Below are 22,139 nucleotides of genomic sequence, written 5' to 3' on the forward strand. Positions count from 1 at the left end.
GCAATATATATACCTATTTGGAATGTTTCTTCTTGCCAGAAAAAGAAGTAAATCTGAGTTGTTTTCATATGGGATCCATAAGTTCTGACTTTCTCCAAGGGTGGCTAAATAAGAGCCAGACGTGATTTCAGAAAACAAGCGAGTGATGATTTTTCAACAGCTGCTGCTGCCCTCTAGCAGTTACACTGAGATTTCCAGAGCAAGCCATGTCCAATTGCAGCTTTCTTAACAGACCCCTTCAGAAACCATAATGTGCCTTATGGAAACTCAAGGGCATTTTTCCTCAGTCCAATGGGACAGGAGAAACAACTTTCCCTTTATAGAGCACAGTCTACTTTACTTAAGAGAGCAGGAGATTCAAGTCTAGCAGAATTCCAAGCCAGGCTTTATCCACTACAATTAAATGAAGGGAACATGCACATTCCCCTTCTCCTGCACATGGTGGCTACATGCTTCTGTTTTTTTGGTACCAGCCTCAGAAGAACAGTTTCCTCCCAGACCATCTGAAGGCCTTGCTGGCCACCTTCTGTCATTTAGCACATCCTGGTTGAACCACTCCTGAACTTTTCTCCCAGTGAGATTGACTCCCCTCCTCTTGGGGAGCCCACCATGGACAACAGTTCAGCGGCACCTTGGACAAGGCTTGCCCGTGGCTGGACCCTGTGATGTAGTGTACCAAATTCACCAAAATCCTTTTTTTTTTTTTTTTTTTTTTTTGGCAGTACGCGGGCCTCTCACTGTTGTGGCCTCTCCCATTGTGGAGCACAGGCTCCGGACGCGCAGGCTCAGCGGCCATGGCTCACAGGCCCAGCTGCTCCACGGCATGTGGGATCCTCCTGGACCGGGGCACGAACCCGTGTCCCCTGCATCGGCAGGCGGACTCTCAACCACTGCGCCACAAGGGAAGCCCGAAATCCATTTTTTTGAAAGATCATCCAGTGGCCAACTTACAGTGAGATTGAGGATCTGAATTTACCAATTTTACCAAAACTTGCTTATTTTAACTATTTATAAAGTTTTACCAAAACTGTTTATTTTGACTATTTTTAAAGTTTGTATAGAATAAACAAGGGGAATTAAGAGAGCTGTGGAGAGTGAGGTCCTCATGGGGCCTTCAGATTCTCCCCCTGTACCATGCTCCCCCCAAAACTTCCTTCACCCCACCCACCCCACCCCAAGACTTCCCTACCTGCCCTACTCTCTGCCTGCTCACCACCTCTGTTCCCCCTAATATTCTTTTTCTGTCTTTAGTCATCCCCTTTGTGGGATCTTCAACTTAAGCCAGGCCATGTCCATTCCTTTCTATCATTTTCTTTGGCCTGAGACAAATTAAATATTATTTAAGATGCTGTTCTGGCTTTGTCTTCAGGGCCGATTAACTAATATGACCCAGAGACCTTCCAAAGTTGTTTTTTTGTTTGTTTGTTTGTTTTGTTTGTTTGTTTGTTTGGGGGGTACACAGGCCTCTCACTGTTGTGGCCTCTCCCGTTGCGGAGCACAGGCTCCGGACGCGCAGGCTCAGCGGCCATGGCTCATGGGCCCAGCTGTTCCGCGGCACGTGGGATCCTCCCGGACCGGGGCACGAACCCGCGTCCCCTGCATGGGCAGGCGGACTCTCAACCACTGCGCCACCAGGGAAGCCCCAAAGTTGTTTTTAAAAGTTCTCATCCAATAATGTTATACACTTAATTTTCTAAATAGATGAATGAAAAACATTGTCAATATACTGATGGATTCAGTAAATTGGCCATTTGGTGAGTAATTGAACAAACTGGCTTTTGTTGAAGTGGTCACTAAGAAGAGATGCCTGCACCCCTATTCTTGATGAGGTGATCAGAAGTACACAGGGGTGTAAACTCGGCTCCCCATCCCTGTTGCGGGACCTTGGCAGGCTACCAAAACCCACCAAGTGGAGGAAATCCAACTGCTACCTGGGTTTCAGGATGGGTGTTTGCATCTTTAAAGTTTCAAGTTTGCTAATGAATGAGCATCTTTCTGAATAAGCTGACCAGATGTGTATTCGTTGCTCCCACACAAGCACACCAATGATCGAGCGCCATCTGGTGCTCAGAGTAGGTACTTCAATGCGAAGCAAAGCCCCAATTTTTGCAAAATAAAAAGTATTGACTGTGACCCTTCAGTACAGTACAACTGTGATGTGGTGCTGGCACTGGAACAAAACAACACATCCATAGGAATCAAAGAGAAATCCAAAACGCAGACCCTCATATGGACTGCATTTTAATACCCAATTGAAAAGTGGCCATCAAATCATTAGGGAAAGGAAAATGTAGTCCTAGTTAATTAAATACCCATTTGGCAAAAAGTAAAACTAAGTTCCGACTCTGGGCCAAGAAATCAAAATAAACTTGATACAGATCAAAGAGATTAATGAAAAAAATGTAAAACCAGACAGAAAAGAATATAGGTTAATGCATCTCTCTCAAGAGAGAAAAGGCCTTTCAAGGTACAAAAGCATAGGACGCAAGGAAGAAAGGAAACTCTCCAGAATAAAAGTGTAAGACTGGAAAAGAGGTTTGCAACAAAAACTTTATAAACAAAATTAAAAGGCAAATGACAACGTAGAAAAATATACATGAACATATCCAGGAACCAGGAGAATAAGCCACAGAGGTGGATGGAGTTGGCTGTGTACAAAAGAGAAGCAAATATCTCTTAACCAAATATATCTCAGGGTCCAAATTTCTCTGCATAAATTAAAACAAGACCAAGACGATACTTCTTCTTTATCAAAATTGACATAGATAATCTACACACAGTGGAGTTGAGAAACGGGAAGTGGAACACTCATATGCTCCTGGCGGATGAGCAAAATAGAGGTGTTTCTCAAGAGTGAACTGGCAATTCTGTTAAGTAGAATCTTGAGATGTCAGATCATGTGACAGAAAACATCCAATTCACTGCAATAAATGACTTGCAAAGAAATAAAGTTTGACACACAGATGTAGGTACAAGAATGTTTTCTGTAGCATTATTACTAGTAATTAAAATCTGGAATGATAACCTAAACTGGCACATTAATTAAACAAAGAAAGGTGTACTACTGCTTTTAATTTCTTCTCCAAATAGAACTTTTATAATACAGAAAAAATATATATGTGAAGCAAAATTAGCAAATCATCAAGTAATTTGAAGTCAGATCCTATTTTACTTTAGAACTCAGTATTTTTTAAAAATCAGATCAGTGTAGTACATTCAGTAAAAAATTTCAATAAGTAATGACCTACTGGGATGACTTCATCCACACCAAGCTTTCCCATGTTGGTCGCTATGAAACTTGAGGGGCATCTTCTGAGTCAAATTTAAGATGAAGAAAATAAAACCATCAATTCACAATGGGGTTCTTATTCAAATAATGCACCCTTAAAAACTAGTGTCTGTTTCATTTCTGCTGTTGCACTGACAAGAAATCAGGAACTGGTCTCAGAAAACAACCTTAACCAACCCTTTGCCTTGCTGGCAGTGGGCAGGGGGTGAGGAGTACAAAATCTAAAGAGAGGGCTTCCCTGGTGGCGCAGTGGTTGAGAGTTCGCCTGCCGATGCAGGGGACACGGGTTCGTGCCCTGGTCCGGGAAGATCCCACATGCTGCGGAGCGGCTGCGCCCGTGAGCCATGGCCGCTGAGCCTGCGCGTCCGGAGCCTGTGCTCCGCAACGGGAGAAGCCACAACAGTGAGAGGCCCACGTACCGCAAAAAAAAAAAAAAAAATCTAAAGAGAAAAACAAGAGGTATGCAAACGGTGGGACAAATTATCAAGAAACTGGGAAGAAGGGCCCTAATAAATTTGGCGGAAATGCCACAAGTCATTGCCTTTCCCAGAGGGAAAACACAGAAATAAAACCGAAAGAAGAATAACTAGAACCAGACACAGCAATAATAATAGCTCGTGGCCACTGTACATGGCTATGTCACCCCTCCCACGCACACATCCCCATAAGCACACGCACCAGGTTAAACCCCATAATCACTGCTGGATGATGTCTGAGCTGGTATTCAAACTCAGATGATCTGTGCCCCGAGTCTGTGACTCTGACCCACTGTCCAGTGCCCCCAACACTTCCCATCCTAGCACAAACAAGGTCATTTGTGTTGGGCAGCACAGAGTATACCGAAGAGACTGCTGAGGGGCTGGCCCAAGCCCACAGAGCTGCCCGGAGGCAGAGGGGTGAACCCTCAGTGCATCCCATTCACAGCACACCTGCTGGGAAGCTACACGGCTGATCCTCAGCATATAACACAGAGTTCTAGAAACATCCAGCCTGTCCCCCAATCACAGCTGCAATGAGGAGAATGTTCCTCTCTAGGTCTAATACAAGAGCATCCTTTCCTTTTTAAAGAAAAATATATAATCATAGAAATGGTACAATCTTTAAAATCAACCTACTAAATCGCAAGAGGCAAACAGGACCCAAATCAGAGATGCCTGACATTTGAACGTTTTGGTAGCAGTTTCGTAATTTATTAAACCCCTATTGCATGGCCAACTTTTCACACTAGTGGGAGATCTTTAAAAATTTTTGTCTAAACCATTCCTTTCAAATAGGAAAATGACTTATCCAATGCATTCTTCCTATAATCTGCAAAAGTACCTGTCCCTGCTCTGAAAACAGCTGTCCCAGTCTACCTGGGCTGGGATTAGAGAACCGTTTGCTGGATGAATGGGTCACGAATTGTCATTGCCTAAAACTCACATCAAGAAGACGACCATGAACCCTCAGCCCTCAGGCCTACAGCTGAAGGGATGTGTACGCCCTAGTGATGTTGCAGTGAACTCCTGCAATGGACTTTTCTTTCCCTTTTGCAGTATTGAAATGTGGCCACCAGAGGGCATCAGCAACCTAGTATGCTAGTGCACAGCAGGACACTATGCAACCACCCTTCACACGAACAATAAACACAGGGTTTCAATGAAAGGGCTGTTGTTTTCCAGGAATTAATGCTCCGGGATTTAAGCTTTGAGTGGTGCATTTTTTCCAAGACAAGAGGCCTGCCCATGTCACATGGTGCTCATGCCAGGCCTAGAAAACAGGGCTGCTGGCATTAGCAATACCAGTTCGAGGACACCAAAATATTTTCTTGGCCGCATTCCCTTTCATGGGACACTGAGCCAGGGTTCAACACTCTCTATATGTCAACCAAACTGTGAAGCAGTTAGACTTAAAATGAATTGGTCCTTTTTTTGTTATTGAGTTGTATGAGCTGCTTGTAAATTTTGGAGATTAATCCTTTGTCAGTTGCTTCATTTGCAAATATTTTCTCCCATTTAATTCAAAAAGAGTCATGTACCAAAATGTTCATTGCAGCTCTATTTACAATAACCAGGAGATGGAAGCAATCTAAGTGTCCATCATCGGATGAATGGATAAAGAAGATGTGGCTCATATATACAATGGAATATTACTCAGCCATAAAAAGAAACGAAATTGAGTTATTTGTAGTGAGGTGGATGGACCTAGAGTCTGTCATACAGAGTGAAGTAAGTCAGAAAGAGAAAGACAAATACCGTATGCTAACACATATATATGGAATCTAAGAAAAAAAAATGTCATGAATAACCCACAGGTAAGATGGGAATAAAGACATAGACCTACTAGAGAATGGACTTGAGGACATGGGGAGGGGGAAGGGTAAGCTGTGACAAAGTGAGAGAGTGGCATGGACATATATACACTACCAAACGTAAAATAGATAGCTAGTGGGAAGCAGCTGCATGGCACAGGGAGATCAGCTCCATGCTTTGTGACCACCTAGAGGGGTGGGATAGGAAGGGTGGGAGGGAGGGAGACACAAGAGGGAAGAGATATGGGAACATATGTATATGTATAACTGATTCACTTTGTTATAAAGCAGAAACTAACACACCATTGTAAAGCAATTATACTCCAATAAAGATGTAAATAAATAAATAAATAAATAAATAAATAAATAAAATAAAATAAAATGAATTGGTCCTACCACATTCCTTCTGCTTTACCAATCTCGAAATTATGGACCCTCAAGAGTTAACCAGACAATGGCTCAGACGGAGAACTTAATACAGGTGTCTGGTTTGGTCAAAAACAATACAGTCTGTAGAACCTCCCAGAAAAAGAGTGGGAAGGAAACGGGAAATATAAAGGAGTAAAAGGAAGAAGCTGGGATGAGGGAGAGGAGTGGAAAGATAGAGCAAAGGAAAATTAGGTGACAGAAAAGGAGGGAATGTGTGACCAGCAGACAGGCAACAGGGAATAACCGGGACAGAGCAGAGAGACAGGGAGGGCTCGAGTTTTCTCCTAGAGATGGCTTGGGAAGATGGGCTTCAGGAAATGCCTGGGCATTTTACAGCATCCAAGTAAGGCTCATTCCTAGAAAGACCACTGTAGCAACCCAAGTGGCCCAGCAAAGGAAAAACAAAAAAGAGGCTGTTTAGCACAGAACTCTCCAACAGTGGGTCAAGTCTAGTCAAAGCTGAAGGACTACACGCCAGGGAATTGAAGAGAAATTCCTGAGGAACTAGAAAATGACCTGTAAGAGGCAATCTTCTCAATGTGGCCACACTTCCAGAGGGACCTCATCAAAACCTCTCAGTGCTCCATGATACTGGTCTTACATCCACAGTGACTCACAGATGGACAGGCATGATCATGACAGCGAGGTGAGTTACTGCTTAGTCACTCACTAACTCCAGTTCTTTTTCATGAGCTGTGGGTTTTGCTGGGTTTACTCAGTGTACACACACACACACACACACACACACACACACACACACACACACACACGCCCCTATCTATCTATTCTGTACAAGGAATAGAGGAGTTGACAGCTAAAGACCCTGGGATGCTCTGGGTGGCGACTACATAACAGTACGTTCCTGACACCATCGCTAGACCTGTACATTGTTTAGAATTAGCAACTTCCTAGTATAACAAACTTTACCAAATCTCCCAGAAAATCTCAAAATCACAACTTGATAGCCTACTTAACAAACCAGCCCGGTGTCTGAGCCAGAGAAGTGAGAGATTTAGATAAAATGTTCACAGCACTCGTTACACCAGGGAAAGCCATCATCCAGCCCCTAGCTGATGGATTCATAACCCTGTGAGAAGTTGGGGGGATCCCTGTTTCTGAGAGGCTCTCCTCTTTCTTTCTGGATGGGTCGAGTGACAAAGTTTCCAGTCCTCAATCACAAACCCTATAAGGGCCTGTGAACATCCTTTCTTTAGGTATGTCAGAAACATCTTTTCCTGAGAGAGATATGACGACTTTTCACTTCACTGCCCAGTGAAAATATAGGGGGGAAAAAATGACTTTTTACTACCCAACATCTCTAGATTTTTCTGCATTATTTTATGTCACATTACTGAGATGTTTTCCAGATACTTCATTTGAAAACATGAGCTTCACAACTCGATCACTTCCTCATTAGCTTGTACCTCCTTATTTTAAATAAAGATGTACTTGGCTACTCTAAAAAGCAGCTTCTCCAAGAGAAAATCCAAAATCAGATCATGATATTCTAGACTGAGGTCAGCAAATTTTGGACAGGGGTAAAATCCAGCCTCGTGCCTGTTTTTAGAAATAAAGTTGTACTGGAGCATGGTCATGTCCACTGGTTTACATATTATCTATGGCTGTTTGGTCACTAGACCAGCAGAGTAGCTGTCACTAAGTTTATGGACCTATACCCCATAAACTCTAAAATATTCATTTCTGTCCCTGTACAGAAAAGGTTTGCCAACCCATGTTCTAGATGGAATGTTACCTACGCAGCAATGATTATGTAATAATCCAAAGAAAATGGTGACCTCTTCTCTCGGCAGGGAATGATTCATCAAAAAATATTTTTCTCCCTAAAAATTCACCAAGAGTGATGGCACAATTGGGTTAAATATCCTGGAGCAGGTCCTCTGTAGTCAACGGTGCAACACAGTTCAACAACACTTTGAACGCATCCCTGTCATAAGTGAAATCAACATTTGATCAAATTGATTATATTTTAGACAAATATAAAAGACATGATTGAATATATGTAAAATAAAACATAAATCAACTCCTATACTGAAGACGGGGCATAAAGAGAGAGCACAAGGGTACTGACAAATTAACCCAAACTAAGAGCCAAGTGTCCGAGGTCACTGATGGGAAAGCTGACACGGATCACAGGAACCAGCTCTGCAGTGGGAGTCAGGATCACGGGCCAAGTTCATTATCATTATTCATTAATTACCATAACACGCACACTACCATTTATTGACTATTTTCTCTATGTACGGCACTATGTTACATACACTTTCTTTTTTTCAGTTCTTACAACTACATTATAAGGCAAGCTACATCATGCCCATTTTGCAGATGGGTAAATTCCACTTGAGAATGAGTGAGTCACCATCAGAAATCACAAGCCAAGAAGTAGATTGTAATGTCTCATTCCTCCTCTTGTCCCCCAGAACCACCCATTCTGGTGAGTCCTGCCTCAGCCACTGCCTCCCTGCAAGTCCCTGGTCAAGTCACTTAGTCTCTGTACTTCAATCACCTGAATTAGGACTTCTGTTAAATGGGTTGCTTGTATGTAAGTCTTTTTTTTTCTGGACTCTATCACTAGGTCCCAGTCGAGTACCAGTGTGATGCTCATCTCACTGAAGGGACTGAATAAACGCTTGCTGAGTCAAGGTGTGAGTGAAGGAACTCTGTTCCCCCCTGGGAAGATGTTTTCCCTTTCACGATAGTCTTTAATACTCCTTGCCTTTAAGTCCGGCACTTAAGTTGGATTTCCCTAATGAAGAACTAAAATGTATTAAAAGCATTCTATGTATAAACCTCCAGTATGGCACGGTAGGGCATACGAAGATGAATAAAACGGTTACCCAGCTAATATAGCACTAATAGCAACAGGGATGACGAGGCATTTATCCAATTGAGGGTAAAGGTGTATGGTTTATAGAGGTAAAATTTTCATAGGACCAAGATGACAGGGAGCTTATGTCCGTGAAAAATATAAAAGACTAGATAGAAATGCCATGTGAATAGATCTTGAAGGATATTTAGTACTGAAACTATCGGCTATCGATCCCATATCCAGAGAATCGGAGAACATGTGATACAGCGTAGTGTAAATTCATAGATAATTCACAGGTCCTTTTATCTTTGGTACTTTGGCACATCACACCGTTCTCTGTACCTAATTATGTTAATGAGGTGAATACCACGTTAAATTATGTTCAGAGAATACAACTGGAGTAAGAGTGCAAATGCATAATGAGGTCCGGCCCCAAGAAAAGAAAACGCTGTGTCTAATCGGGAATTGAAACTCTCCCTACCAGGAGAAGCACGTGTTTCTGCTCAAGTGCTACCACCCAGTGTCTAGAGCAGTGGTCCTCACAAGGTGGTTCCTGGACCAGCTGCAATCGTGATCCCTTGGGAACTTGTCAGAAATGTAAGTTCTCGGGCCACACCCCAGACCTACTGAATCAGAACCTCTGGGGGTGGGCAATGTGTATTTTCATAAGCCCTCTAGGTTGTTCTGATACTCACTCAAATTTGAGAACTACTGGCCGGAAGGACTGTGCTGGATAAAATTCTGAGGGTGGGCTGGGCTCCATAGAAAATATTGGCATAGCAATAAGCCATGTCAGTCCGGGGCAAAGGAGGCAAGCACAGGCGCCAGTGACTATGATCCCTGCACAGATCAACAGTGGGCACCGAACATGCCCTGATCACTACCTTAATACCTGTGAAAATCGAGCAGTCCTGAACACAGTCACAGTAAGGAAGGCACGCCACACTGCAAAGTCTAGGAGAAGCACTTGCTGAGAGGGGGATGTTTTCTTAATAGATAATGATTAATCTTCCCAATAAATAAAAGAGACAGGAACAATGTTACTGGTTGTAAAAGATATAGGTGCTGAAACAGGTTATGATCTAGATGGCTTACTAGGTATTTATCCTTGGATTATATTAGGTTGACACAAGATAAAGCCAAATGTCATATGATGCTTAACTCGGATGAAACTACAAAGAGAGAGATGGTATTGACGGGATTAGAGCACAGATTACAGTCTCTCCTTTGGCCCTGAAGCAGCGAGGTGTGGAGTAGCACACAAAAACCCTATTGTTTTGGTCATTTTCTGATGTAGGCAATGGCTCCCCCGTCATCTGCCAGGTTTACTGACTGTCTCCTGAGTATCTGTTGTAAGGGTACTGGTGTGATATATCAAGGGTGGTGTGGCCAGATCACTCACATCAATTAGGGATAAATAATCAGAACAGATGGCAAAACTGGAAAAGGGGCAGCTGGTCCTGGAAGAGGTCCAAGGCCTAGGCACAGCCCCGAAGTTACACACTATATTATTGGAGCTTTCCAAAAATTTACAACAGGACGTGTATTTTAAAGGTTTAGAGCACTTTCTTTCCAGTAGAGTTAAATGTGCTCTCTGTGGAACACACTTCCAATCTCCAGATAAACTGTTCCAAATCGAGCTCCATAATGAGCATCATTTGACAGAAGCATCCACTGGACACTGCAGGTTCTGAGCAAGAGTCAGGATATTTGTGGGCAGGCACCTCACTCTAGTTTATGATCGTGTCCCTCAGATGTGATTTCAGGTACAAGATTGCTATCTGCCCCAAATCATTCAAAATAACCTTAAGAGAGCCATCTATTAAGATGCAGACATTTATAATAATAGTACACAATGACAGTACACAAGAAGTTGCACAACTGATGGATAAGAAATTATAACTTTGACAGAAAACACTATTTACCAACAAGTAGAAAGTGAAATTTGTTCACCATTTTGAAATCCTGAGAAATTACGAAAAGACAGAGAGAGAGAGAGAAAGAGACAGAAAAGAGAAAGATAGTAATTTTGTTTTTAAAAAGTGGGTATATGCAGATCTAAAAGATGGAAGTCGGTGAGATCAGATTGATGGAAGAACCCACAGTCCAAAACAGGAGCAGTAGAAAGTCACAGCAGAAAAAGTTTCAGGGGCAGAGGTGGGCCAAGAGGATAGGAAGACAGGTGAACCAGGGATGCTCCAGCTTGGAGGCAGTGGATACAGGAAGCAGAAGATGGCCTGAGCAAGTACCACGGTGACTGCTTGGCACAGCACACATAGAGCAGCTGGATGGCCCAGCACTGCCCTGTCCCTTTGGTGCCGAGCAGTGACCAGCAAAGGCACTTGCAAGCAGGAAACGTGAGCGTGGGCAGGAAGCCATTGAGGAAGGTTTTCCATGACGGGGCATCACCAGGAGCCGGCCTGAACAACTGGCTCTCCCTGTCTGGCTGCATGTCCCAACCCTGCTTATGCTCAGTGAAGTCAGGACACAGTAAGTAAAAACAGCATCCACAGATGGCAACAGGGACACACAAATAGAAAGAGGAGCGGAAAACACAACCCAAGGATATCCGAGGGAGAAAGCACCAAACGGGAGATTTTCAACATATACTTAATGCTCTCAAAGCTGACGGCAACCTCTCATGCATGAAATAGCCTGTTCTAAAAATGAAAAAAAAAAAAAAATGCCAACTCAAAAGTTGAACAGAATATCACAATGATCATAACAACTGACGAGAAAACAGTGAGCTGGAAGGCCCGGCTGAGGAATTCTTCCTGAAAAAAAAATGTAATGGCAAGAATGAGGAAGAAGAAGTAAGAGACACAGAAGACAAATGGAAGGGAGACCCATCCTCCGTTTCACAGTTTTTCCAAAACAAAGTAGAGAGGAACTAGCAGGACAGACTGGCAAAGACCTGGAGAAAGACACAAAATTCTTTAGAATAAAAAGGTCCCACCTACTAAAAGAAATAAATGAAAAGAGACAACAAAGGAAAAACAGATATGTTTACCCGTAATGAGATGTTAAACCTCTGAAGGACAAAAGAGGCCATAAAAATGAGGGGTAAACAGCAGACTGGCGAAGAAAAATTGCAACACCCAACAAACAAATGAATGCTGAAAATTTTAAAGACTCACAAAAATTTAGAAGGAGGGCTTCTCTGGTGGCGCAGTGGTTGAGAGTCCGCCTGCTGATGCAGGGGACACAGGTTCGTGCCCCGGTCCGGGAAGATCCCACATGCCGCAGAGCGGCTGGGCCCATGAGCCATGGCCGCTGAGCCTGCGCGTCCGGAGCCTGTGCTCCGCAACGGGAGAGGCCACAGCAGTGAGAGGCCCGCGTACCGCAGAAAAAAAGAAAAAAAAATTTAGAAGGAAAAGCTCAATGGAAAACTGGGCAAAGGATACAGAGAGCCATTCACAGGAGAGGAACTACAAAGGGCCATGTTCATCACCATCATAATCCACGAAGCACGACTTAAAACAAGTGGACACTTGACCTAGAAGATTGCCAAAAACTAAGCAGAGTGATAAAAGGAAATATTCAATGGTGACAAGGTAGGGAACACATAACCATAGTGTAGGAGAGGACATACTCTGTACCTTTTAGGGGGCCATGTACCAGTATCTCTTACATTGGAAAATGTGCATCTTCAGGATCCTGTAATTGCATTTCTAGGTTCTGTCCTGAGCTTAATAACTTTTATTAAGTGCTAGAAGCCCAACAAAGTTTTAAGTCACTACCTTCAATCCTCCTAAAAGCCTGTAAGGTAGGTCATTACTAATGTTCTTGTTTTACAGACGGGGAACCTCAGTCACAGGGGGATCCAGGAGCATTTCTTAAATCAAATAGCAATAAATGGAAAAAACGGAGCCCAGGCAGTCTGGCTCCACTGTCTGCTCTTAAACATACACTATTTTTAATCTACGATATATTCCTATCTGTGTATGGAGCCATACACAGTACGTTTATTACAGCATCATTTATATGGCTGATAAAGTAAGAAAAAACAACTATCATCAGCAGAGAAACAGATACTTCACACAGCATACTATGGAATACTATTAGTATTTAAAAGAAGGGAGATATAGTTATGTGGAAAAGCATGGAAATTTTTTAATTCATATTGTAAAGTTTAAAAAAACTTAGTGCAGAATATGGAATATGCAGAATAATACTGCAGAATAACGATATTAAGATATCACTTTAATTAAGAAATATACGTGTGTGTAAATGCACAGAAAGAGGTAGCAAAGGTGAACAGATCAATCACATATGTTATAACATCATAACAGATGTTATCCAGAGGGAGGGGAGTCCAGTGGAATTTCAGGGCAGAAAGGAGGGTGGTTCAAAGGGCATTTCCATCTATGCGTATGTTTGCTAACTTAGATCAAGAATGTATTTACATATTTCTCATGGAAAATTAAACTAGGATCAAGGAAACATTTTCTTTAGCAGTTGTTATATACCAGCCATAAAGCACTTACAGCGATCTTATTTCATTCTACAATAACGTTATGTGATCATCAATATTTGATTATTATTAATCATAAAAAAAGGACAGTAAGATTCCATGTGTTTCAATAACTCAATGCAAATACCTTGATACCTGGAGAAGCTCAGATTTGAGCTCCAGTCTAGCACCAGCCATGCTGAGATGGAAAAAGGTGACTAGCAAGGTTGACAGGAGAGTTGAGAGGAAGAGGTCTGCAGGCTACCAAGGGCGCCCAGAGCCAGGCCTTACCACAGCGATCCCGGACCACCAGGTTCCGGCCTTCTTTCAGGTGGATGGTGAGGAGGTAGGCGAAAGGGTTGGGCAGGTTACTCAAGCCGTCGCCGGCTTCCCCGAGAGTCTGCACAGATGGAGAAGGAATTGAAGTCAGTTGTCTTAGGCCCAAGAAACAGAATGTAGGAAACACTTCTTCATTTAAGGAAAAAAGATGATCGCTGTAATGGCGAATCTGTGAGCGTCATCCTCCGCTCCCACCCACCCATGTCGATGACATGGTTACACTGTTCTTTATCCTTCTCCCCAGTGGGATTCTATGAGAATTCATGACAATAGCTTCACAGTATTAACTTCCCAAGAAGAAGCAGGTAAGTTGCATGCCGACATCTGACATCCCCCTAAACTCACCCATGCCCTGCAGGATCCTTATCCTACAGCTCCCAGTGGAGGACCCAGAGAGGATATACAATGCAGAAGTCCAGCTATGGGGCGGGGTCCCACGACCCTGGTCCACACCTCTCAGCTCGGATGTGCGATGTCTCCCTCCTCTTCTCCCCTCAGCCCACCAACCCCCATCAGTTCAGGTACACCTCCTGCACATGTAACAAAAACACTCCCATTCACAACTACTCAGCTGATCACCTACTAATCCATGTCCAGCCAACATGGGCCCCACACCTGGGTCCATATGGGAGACACTTCCTCTCTGCTCTCCTGCCTGCGGCATATTTTTCTTTCATTCCCTGGTCCCCATTATAGTGTTTCCTACACTTAGCCACACAGTTTCACCTCCCACCAAGTTCACTTCTCCTCTCCAGGAATGCATCAACTCCTACAAGCCACAACATCAAATTCGGTTTCTGAATATTTCTTAAACGAATCCAATTCAAGTTTTGAAAAGAGCAAATTTGTGTCTTTTGAGAGAAAAAGTACAAATAAAATGATTTATTGTTCATTTATTTGAATTTCAATGAATCGATCTGTGGCTAAGTCACTCTCCACAGCGTTCTTTTGAAAGTTCCTCGTCCACATTTCAAAGCACATCAAAATGGCTTTGTCTCCTGTACCATCTCACTCAATTTCATGGCTCTGTATTTTTAGAAGAATCTATCCCACCCTGACAAATCAATAGACACTGAATTCATCTTTTCCAGACACAATTTGCAAGGCCTGTCTTTGTGGGTGGTAACAGTTCGTGATCCTTTAGAAATAAAAGAGGCAAAGATCCAAACATTTGATAAGAAATATTTATAGCATTTACTTTAGTGTTTGTTTGTAAGGAATGTCACTTACAGATAGCTCTTTGAAACGTTGGGATGTCAGAGAAGCATTCAGATCACCACTTCCACAGAGCTTCTGTAAACAAGAAGAAAAAGTAATAATAACCCTGCTTTTAAAAAACCAAAAGAATATCAACCTACAAGGATATCCTTTATCGGGTGTTTCCCTTTGAAGCTGCCATTTGCATAGTCAAATGCAGGCTGCCTTCCGGAGTGTGTGGCAAGTCTTGGCAGTAAAAGACTGACTCACTGGAGTCCATCTGGCTGCAGCCTCTGCCCTCTTAGTCACTGATCAGCATGTGGATAAGGCCGATTCTGCTCTCCTGAAGGGCCGCTGAGGCATCCGTAGTTCATCCAAGTCATTAGCGTGCCAGCAACTTTGTCCCAGGGGAGTCAGTGTGAGCAGCAGGGCCATCCTGCCAGGTCCCTCCATCGAGGACCTGCCTGGTCCCCCAGCCATCAAAGAGAAAAGGGCTATCAGGTACCAGAGACCGGAGTTTATCAGTCTAGTAGGACACAATTCAAATGTGACCACAAAGACCTTCCTCCAACCATAACCTCATGGGTCTAGCAACTGTACCAGAGCCAACCAAAGAGTAAGGAAATGCAACTTCTCAACAAATGATCTCAGACTGGGGGGTGTCTATGTTTCCTACTTAAATATGCCTCTGACCACCTAGGAAATGATGCCACCAGGCACTGAAGTGAGCGCGGTTCGGCAGTTAGTATGGGACGCAGTAAACATTTGCATTCTATCAGGTTTTATATGTACCAATGTGGGGTCCAGAGGAGCTCTGGGATTTTATGAAGGTTCTGGGTTAGATGTGAGGATAGCTACCTGCATGGAAAGGCAGAGTGGAAGGGAAGGGATTAAAAGGTCTCCCAGCATTTTAGGGATGTTCCCGTTTGTCGGACACATTAGCCAGGGCTGCTTTCCTGTGGGAAAACATGAGATTTCTCCCTCCAAACAAGGCTGAGTAACTCTGAAGTTATGAAATTTAGATACAGGCAGCAGGCCTGCAGAGATTGCTTAGATGACCATGAAGCTTTGAGGGGGCGAAGATGGGGAACAGATGCACTGTGGTCATTGGTCCTTCCCACCCACAGCAAAGATCAGGGAGATTGTGGCGCAATTCAGAGATCCTGCTTGGATGGAAGGCAGGTTGCCTTCCGAGACATTCTCTGTCTCTCTTTCTCTCTCCCTGTCTCTCTATCAAGTGGAGTTCAGGCAGCAACAGAACCTGGATTCTACAAAAATAGGGCATTTCTTCAGGCCCTAAGAGGGCTGACAAAGGGCTGCAAACAAGCAGGGCTCTTTGGTCTACCCCCTCTGCATGCAGTGACACCAAGAAATGCTGCAGCGAGGCAGAAACGAGCCCTGATCACAAGTCGGCATGGAGCCTCCCAAGCCCTCACCGGGGAGCAGAGAAGCCCTATGGCTGTTTGTACCTGTGCTTCTCCCATCACATCTGCCCCTTTCTCCCAGTCCCAGCTCGAACGTCCCTTTACTGTGAACACATTTCATTCAATTCAAATTCACACAGGACCCAGGGTGATTTCAGACACTTGGACCTTTCTCTAAGGACCCCAGCACTTCAGTCACTGGTGCCCCTGGCTCTGGAAGGATCACCACTGCCCAGCTGGGCAAAGAGCCCTCACTCTCAATGTGGGCTCGACCTGACAGCAGACAAGGAAGGAGGCAGCTGGGCCTCCGTTGGTCACCTTCCCGTCCATTTCCCGGTCGGTACCTACTTGTGTTATGTGTAAAATGACACCCGGGGGAGTGGGACAGGACGGCCTGAAGACTGCTCTATGACGACAATCAAATTTTACTCAACTCTCCCAATTTCAAAAGATTTCTCCTCATGCCTTTTACACTATTACTCTCCTCATGATTATATCCTGGAAGTTCAGCGATTCCTCTTCTGCCTGATTTGCAAAACCCAAAATACTCCGATCAGGTCTTCATGTGCAGAACCAACAAGTAACATCAGCTGTCTGATCTTCTGCAGCCTGATCACCCCGTTAGTGTCTCCAGTTTTATGAAACGAATCAACGTTCCACTTAACCAATCCTGTTTGAAGGCAGTTCTGTAAAACTGCCAGTGTTGGGATCAGAATTCCTGTTTAAAGTGCATGGTCCCGTATCTTCTACTGTCACCTTCTGCTGTCAAACAGAAGAGTGAATGTTTCTTAAAAACCATCACTCCTCAGACCAACACACCATACACACTCTCCCAAGGGAGCCTCCCTGTACTTAATGATCACGTTCATTCAGTGACAAAATAAGCCCACATCACCACCATCATTTACACACTATCAAAAATGAACACGTTGCTTTTATTCAAATACTCAATAAGTCTTCCACTTAGAACAACGCGGAAATTAAATGTGAAGAATGACATTAATTCAACATTATGGCTCGTTTTACTCACAGAAGTCACAGAACTTAAAGTTATGATTCCCACAGCCGCCGTAACTGTCACACGCCGTGTATACACACCGAGGAAGGAAAGTGATCACCATAAAGAAGCCAGGAAAGGCTACAGCAGTACAGGGGTACCGGGTTACAGCTGCTGAGGGACACATAACTTTGAGTATTCCTGACACTCTGCATGGAACTGAAGGTATTATTCACTGAGTAGAAGTTGCACTATTTTCAGCTTCTTTGTAAACCTAGTAACTACATCACTGAATTTTTCATTAAAAAAGTACAAGTAGTATTTTTCTTACAGGAATCCCTGGTATCTGTCATCATGAGATTTTTTTTTGATGTTCTCAACAAGCAAAATCAAGCACTCTAATTTTTCTTTTTAAATTTTACTTTAAAAAATTGATACACAGTGAAATTGACTTTTTACATATGTGTACAATGCGATGACTTTTTTACACATGTATATATTTGTGTAACTACCACCACTATTGGGGCATAAAACAGTTCCCCCAGAAAACTCCTGCATGCAATCCTACTGTTATCATATTGTTCCCTCACCCCTAATCCATGGCAGTCATTGACCTGTCCTCATCCTATAGCTTCATCTTTTTCCATGATGTCATATAAATGGAATACATGCAAACTTGACACTGGCTGACATCTTTCACTTGGCCCAATGCCTTTGAAATCCATTCAAGTTGGCAACTGTATAAATAGTTCTTTTTTTTTAATTACTGAATAGTATTCCATCATTATGAGTGTACCATAGTTTGTTTATCCATTAAGCACTGGTTTTAACCATTTTAAACAAATGTTTCCAAGGACGTACTCAGGAAAAGACAAATAATCTTGAATATCATCAATGCTGAGAAGTCTTAATATGACAAAACTCTCTAATTATACACAAACATTCAGAAACTCAGCATTAACATGTTGGCATGAGGCTAGTCATCTCTCACACAACTCTCACTGTTACCTTTTAGATAAGTGGGATTTGTGTGTGTTTCTGTGTGTGTGTGTGTGTGTGTGTGTGTGTGTATTTAATGACAGCAAATTTATATTGCTATTTCCATTTTATCTTGCTAAGGTGAAATTCATGGGAAGGTATGTAAATACATACAAGGTAATACATACAAGACTGCAAATGTATTAACATGAGGAGATACCAGAATGGATGGGTCAATTATTTAAAACAAAAAGAAAATCTCCTCTAGCCACCAAGGATCTTAAGAACAAGACACTTACGTGAAAAAACATTTTCTTTCGTGTACACTAAATGTGATCTTGTACAAATATCACCTCCCACGTGGCCGTCTGAAGGATCTTAGCACGAAGAATTCACAGGAAGTTAAATAATAAGTGATGTAAACAATCACTGGCTGTTTAAACTTTACTGGAAGAAGACATAAACCCACATGCAGGAAAGCTAAATAAGAGTAACACATTGGCTGAGAAGATCACTTAAGATTTTCTTTGGGAAATACTCTATTCAAGTACATGAGTATAGCAAACGATATATATTGATGATACATATTTAGTTAATTACTTAACCCACATCTATTTCTAAGAATGTGAATACTCAGGAAGAGCATACTCACAGACACAAATACCTACAGGGGAAAGGAAGCAGCAAAAGGAGCAAAGGGGATCAGATGGCTAGACAGACCATTAAGCGATGCTTGGATACAGTGATAGAAGTAAAACAACTCACATGACAATCAGAGGTCAAAATTAGAAGGCCCGTTCAGAAAAATTCAGGTCTACCAAATGGCTGAGTTTACTCGTAATCAAATTTTTTTCAATACATCTTTATTGGAGTATAATTGTTTCACAATGCTGTGTTAGTTTCTGTTATACAACGATGTGAATAAGACATATGTATACATATATTCCCATATCCCCTCCCTCTTTTTTTTTTTTTTTTTTTTTTTGTGGTACGTGGGCCTCTCACTGTTGTGGCCTTTCCCGCTGCAGAGCACAGGCTCCAGACGCGCAGGCCCAGCGGCCATGGCTCACGGGCCCAGCCGCTCCGCGACATGTGGGATCTTCCCGGACCGGGGCACGAACCCGTGTCCCCTGCATCGGCAGGTGGACTCTCAACCACTGTGCCACCAGGGAAGCCCTATCCCCTCCCTCTTGAGCCTCCCGCACACCCTCCCTATCCCACCCCTCTAGGTGGTCACAAAGCACCGAGCTGATCTCCCTGTGCTACGCAGCTGCTTCCCACCAGCTACCTATTTTACATTTGAGAGTGTATATATGTCAGTGCTACTCTCACTTTGCTGCAGCTTCCACCTCCCCCACCATGTCCTCAAGTCCATTCTCTACGTCTGTGTCTTTATTCCTGTCCTGCCCCTAGGTTCATCAGAACCATTTTTTTTTTTTACATTCCACATATATGTGTTAGCATATGGTATTTGTTATTCTCTCTCTGACTTACTTCACTCTGTATGCCAGTCTCTAGGTCCATCCACCTCACTACAAATAACTCAATTTCGTTTCATTTTATGGCTGAGTAATATTCCATTGTGTATATGTGCCACATCTTCCTTACTCATTCATCTGTCAATGGACACTTAGGTTGCTTCCATGTCCTGGCTATTGTAAATAGTGCTGCAATGAACATTGTGACACATGTCTCTTTTTGAATTATGGCATTCGTAGGGTATATGCCCAGTAGTGGGATTGCTAGGTCATATGGTAGTTCTATTTTTAGTTTCTTAAGGAACCTCTATACTGTTCTCCATAGTGGCTGTATCAATTTACATTCCCACAACAGTGCAAGAGGGTTTCCTTTTCACCACACCCTTTCCAGCATTTATTGTTGCTAGATTTTCTGATAATGGTCATTCTGACCAGTGTGAGGTGATACTTCATAGTTTTGATTTGTATTTCTCTAATAATTAGCGATGTTGAGCATCTTCTCATGTGCCTCTTCGCAACCTGTATGTCTTCTTTGGTGAAATGTCTATTTAGGTCTTCTGACCATTTTTTAATTGGGTTGTTTGTTTTTTTGATATTGAGCTCCATGAGCTGTTTGTATATTTTGGAGATTAATCCTTTGTCAGTTGCTTCATTTGCAAATATTTTCTCCCATTCTGAGGGTTGTCCTTTTGTCTTGTTTATGGTTTCCTTGGCTGTGAAAAAGCTTTTAAGTTCAATTAGGTCACATTTGTTTATTTTTGTTCTTATTTTCATTACTCTAGGAGGTGGGTCAAAAAAAATTTTTGCTGTGGTTTATGTCAAAGAGTGTTTTTCCTGTTTTCCTCTAAGAGTTTTATTGTGTCTGGACTTACATTTAGGTCTTTAATCCATTTTGAGTTTATTTTTGTGTATGGTGTTAGGGAGTGTTCTAATTTCATTCTTTTACACGTAGCTATCCAGTTTTCCCAGCACCACTTATTGCAGATGCTGTCTTTTCTCCATTGTATATTCTTGCCTCCTTTGTTGTAAATTAGGTGTCCATATGTGTGTGGGTTTATCTCTGGGCATTCTATCCTATCTCATTTATCTATATTTCTGTTTTTGTGCCAGTACCATACTGTATTGATTACTGTATCTTTGTAGTATAGTTTGAAGTCGGGGAGCCTGATTCCTCTAGCTCCATTTCTCTTTCTCAAGATTGCTTTGGCTATTCGGGATCTTTTTTTTTAATTTTTATTTATTTATTTTTTTTCATCTTTATTGGAGTATAATTGCTTTACAATGGTGTGTTAGTTTCTGCTTTATAACAAAGTGAATCAGTTACACATATACATATGTTCCCATATCTCTTCCCTCTTGCGTCTCCCTCCCTCCCACCCTCCCTATCCCACCCCTCTAGGTGGTCACAAAGCACCGAGCTGATCTCCCTGTGCTATGCGGCTGCTTCCCACTAGCTATCTATTTTACGTTTGGTAGTGTATACATGTTCATGTCACTCTCTCGCTTTGTCCCAGCTTACCCTTCCCCCTCCCCATATCCTCAAGTCCATTCTCTAGTAGGTCTGTGTCTTTATTCCTGTCAGGGTCTTTTTTGTTTCCATACGAATTGTAAAATTTTTTGTTCTAATACTGTGAAGAACGTCGTTGGTAGTTTGATAGGGATTGCACTGAATCTGTAGATTGCTTTCGGTAGTAGAGTCATTTTCACAATATTGATTCTTCCAATCCAACAGCATGGTATATTTCTCCATCTGTTTGTCATCTTTGATTTATTTCTTCAGTGTTTTACAGTTTTCTGAGTACAAGTCTTTTGCCTCCTTAGGTAGGTTTATTCCTAGATATTTTACTCCTTTTGTTGCAATGGTAAATGGGATTGTTCCCTTAATTTCTCCTTCTGATTTTTCGTTGTTAGTGTATAGGAATGCAAGAGATTTCTGTGCATTAATTTTGTAACCTGCAACTTTACCAAACTCATTGATTAGTTCTAGCAGTTTTCTGATGGCATCTTTAGGATTTTCTATGTAAGGTAACATGTCATCTGCAAACACTGACAGTTTTACATCTTCTTTTCTGATTTGTATTCCTTTTATTTCTTTTTCTTCTCTGACTGCCTTGCCTAGGACTTCCAAAACTATGTTGAATAAGAGTGGTGAGAGTGGACATCCTTGTCTTGTTCCTGATATTAGCGGAAATGCTTTCAGTTTTTCACCATTGAGTACAATGTTTGCTGTGGGTTTGTCATATATGGCCTTTATTATGTTGAAGTAGGTTCCCTCTATGCTCATTTTCTGGAGAGTTTTTATCATAAATGGGTGTTGCATTTTGTCAAAAGCTATTTCTGCACGTATTGAGATGATCATATGGTTTTATTACTTAATTTGTTAATATGGTGTATCACATGGATTGCTTTGCATATACTGAAGAATCCTGGCACCCCTG

At 42.4% G+C, this 22,139-nt stretch overlaps 1 protein-coding gene across 5 annotated transcripts in view; it reads right to left on the bottom strand.

Moving 5' to 3' along the window:
- MCTP2 (multiple C2 and transmembrane domain containing 2) overlaps positions 1 to 22,139 on the bottom strand; it is a gene marked incomplete at both ends in the record, with an annotated part of 189,453 nt that overhangs the window by 153,473 nt on the left and 13,841 nt on the right. For all 5 annotated transcript variants that reach the window (XM_082649196.1, XM_082649195.1, XM_082649194.1 and 2 more), the window contains 2 exons: positions 13,580 to 13,688; positions 14,858 to 14,920. In XM_082649196.1, coding sequence (XP_082505322.1) covers positions 13,580 to 13,688; positions 14,858 to 14,920 — 172 coding nt within the window. The remainder of the gene's footprint in view (positions 1 to 13,579; positions 13,689 to 14,857; positions 14,921 to 22,139) is intronic.

This window comes from Grampus griseus, assembly GCF_964374135.1.
Source record: "Grampus griseus genome assembly, chromosome: 2".
Taxonomy (NCBI): Eukaryota; Metazoa; Chordata; class Mammalia; order Artiodactyla; family Delphinidae; genus Grampus; species Grampus griseus.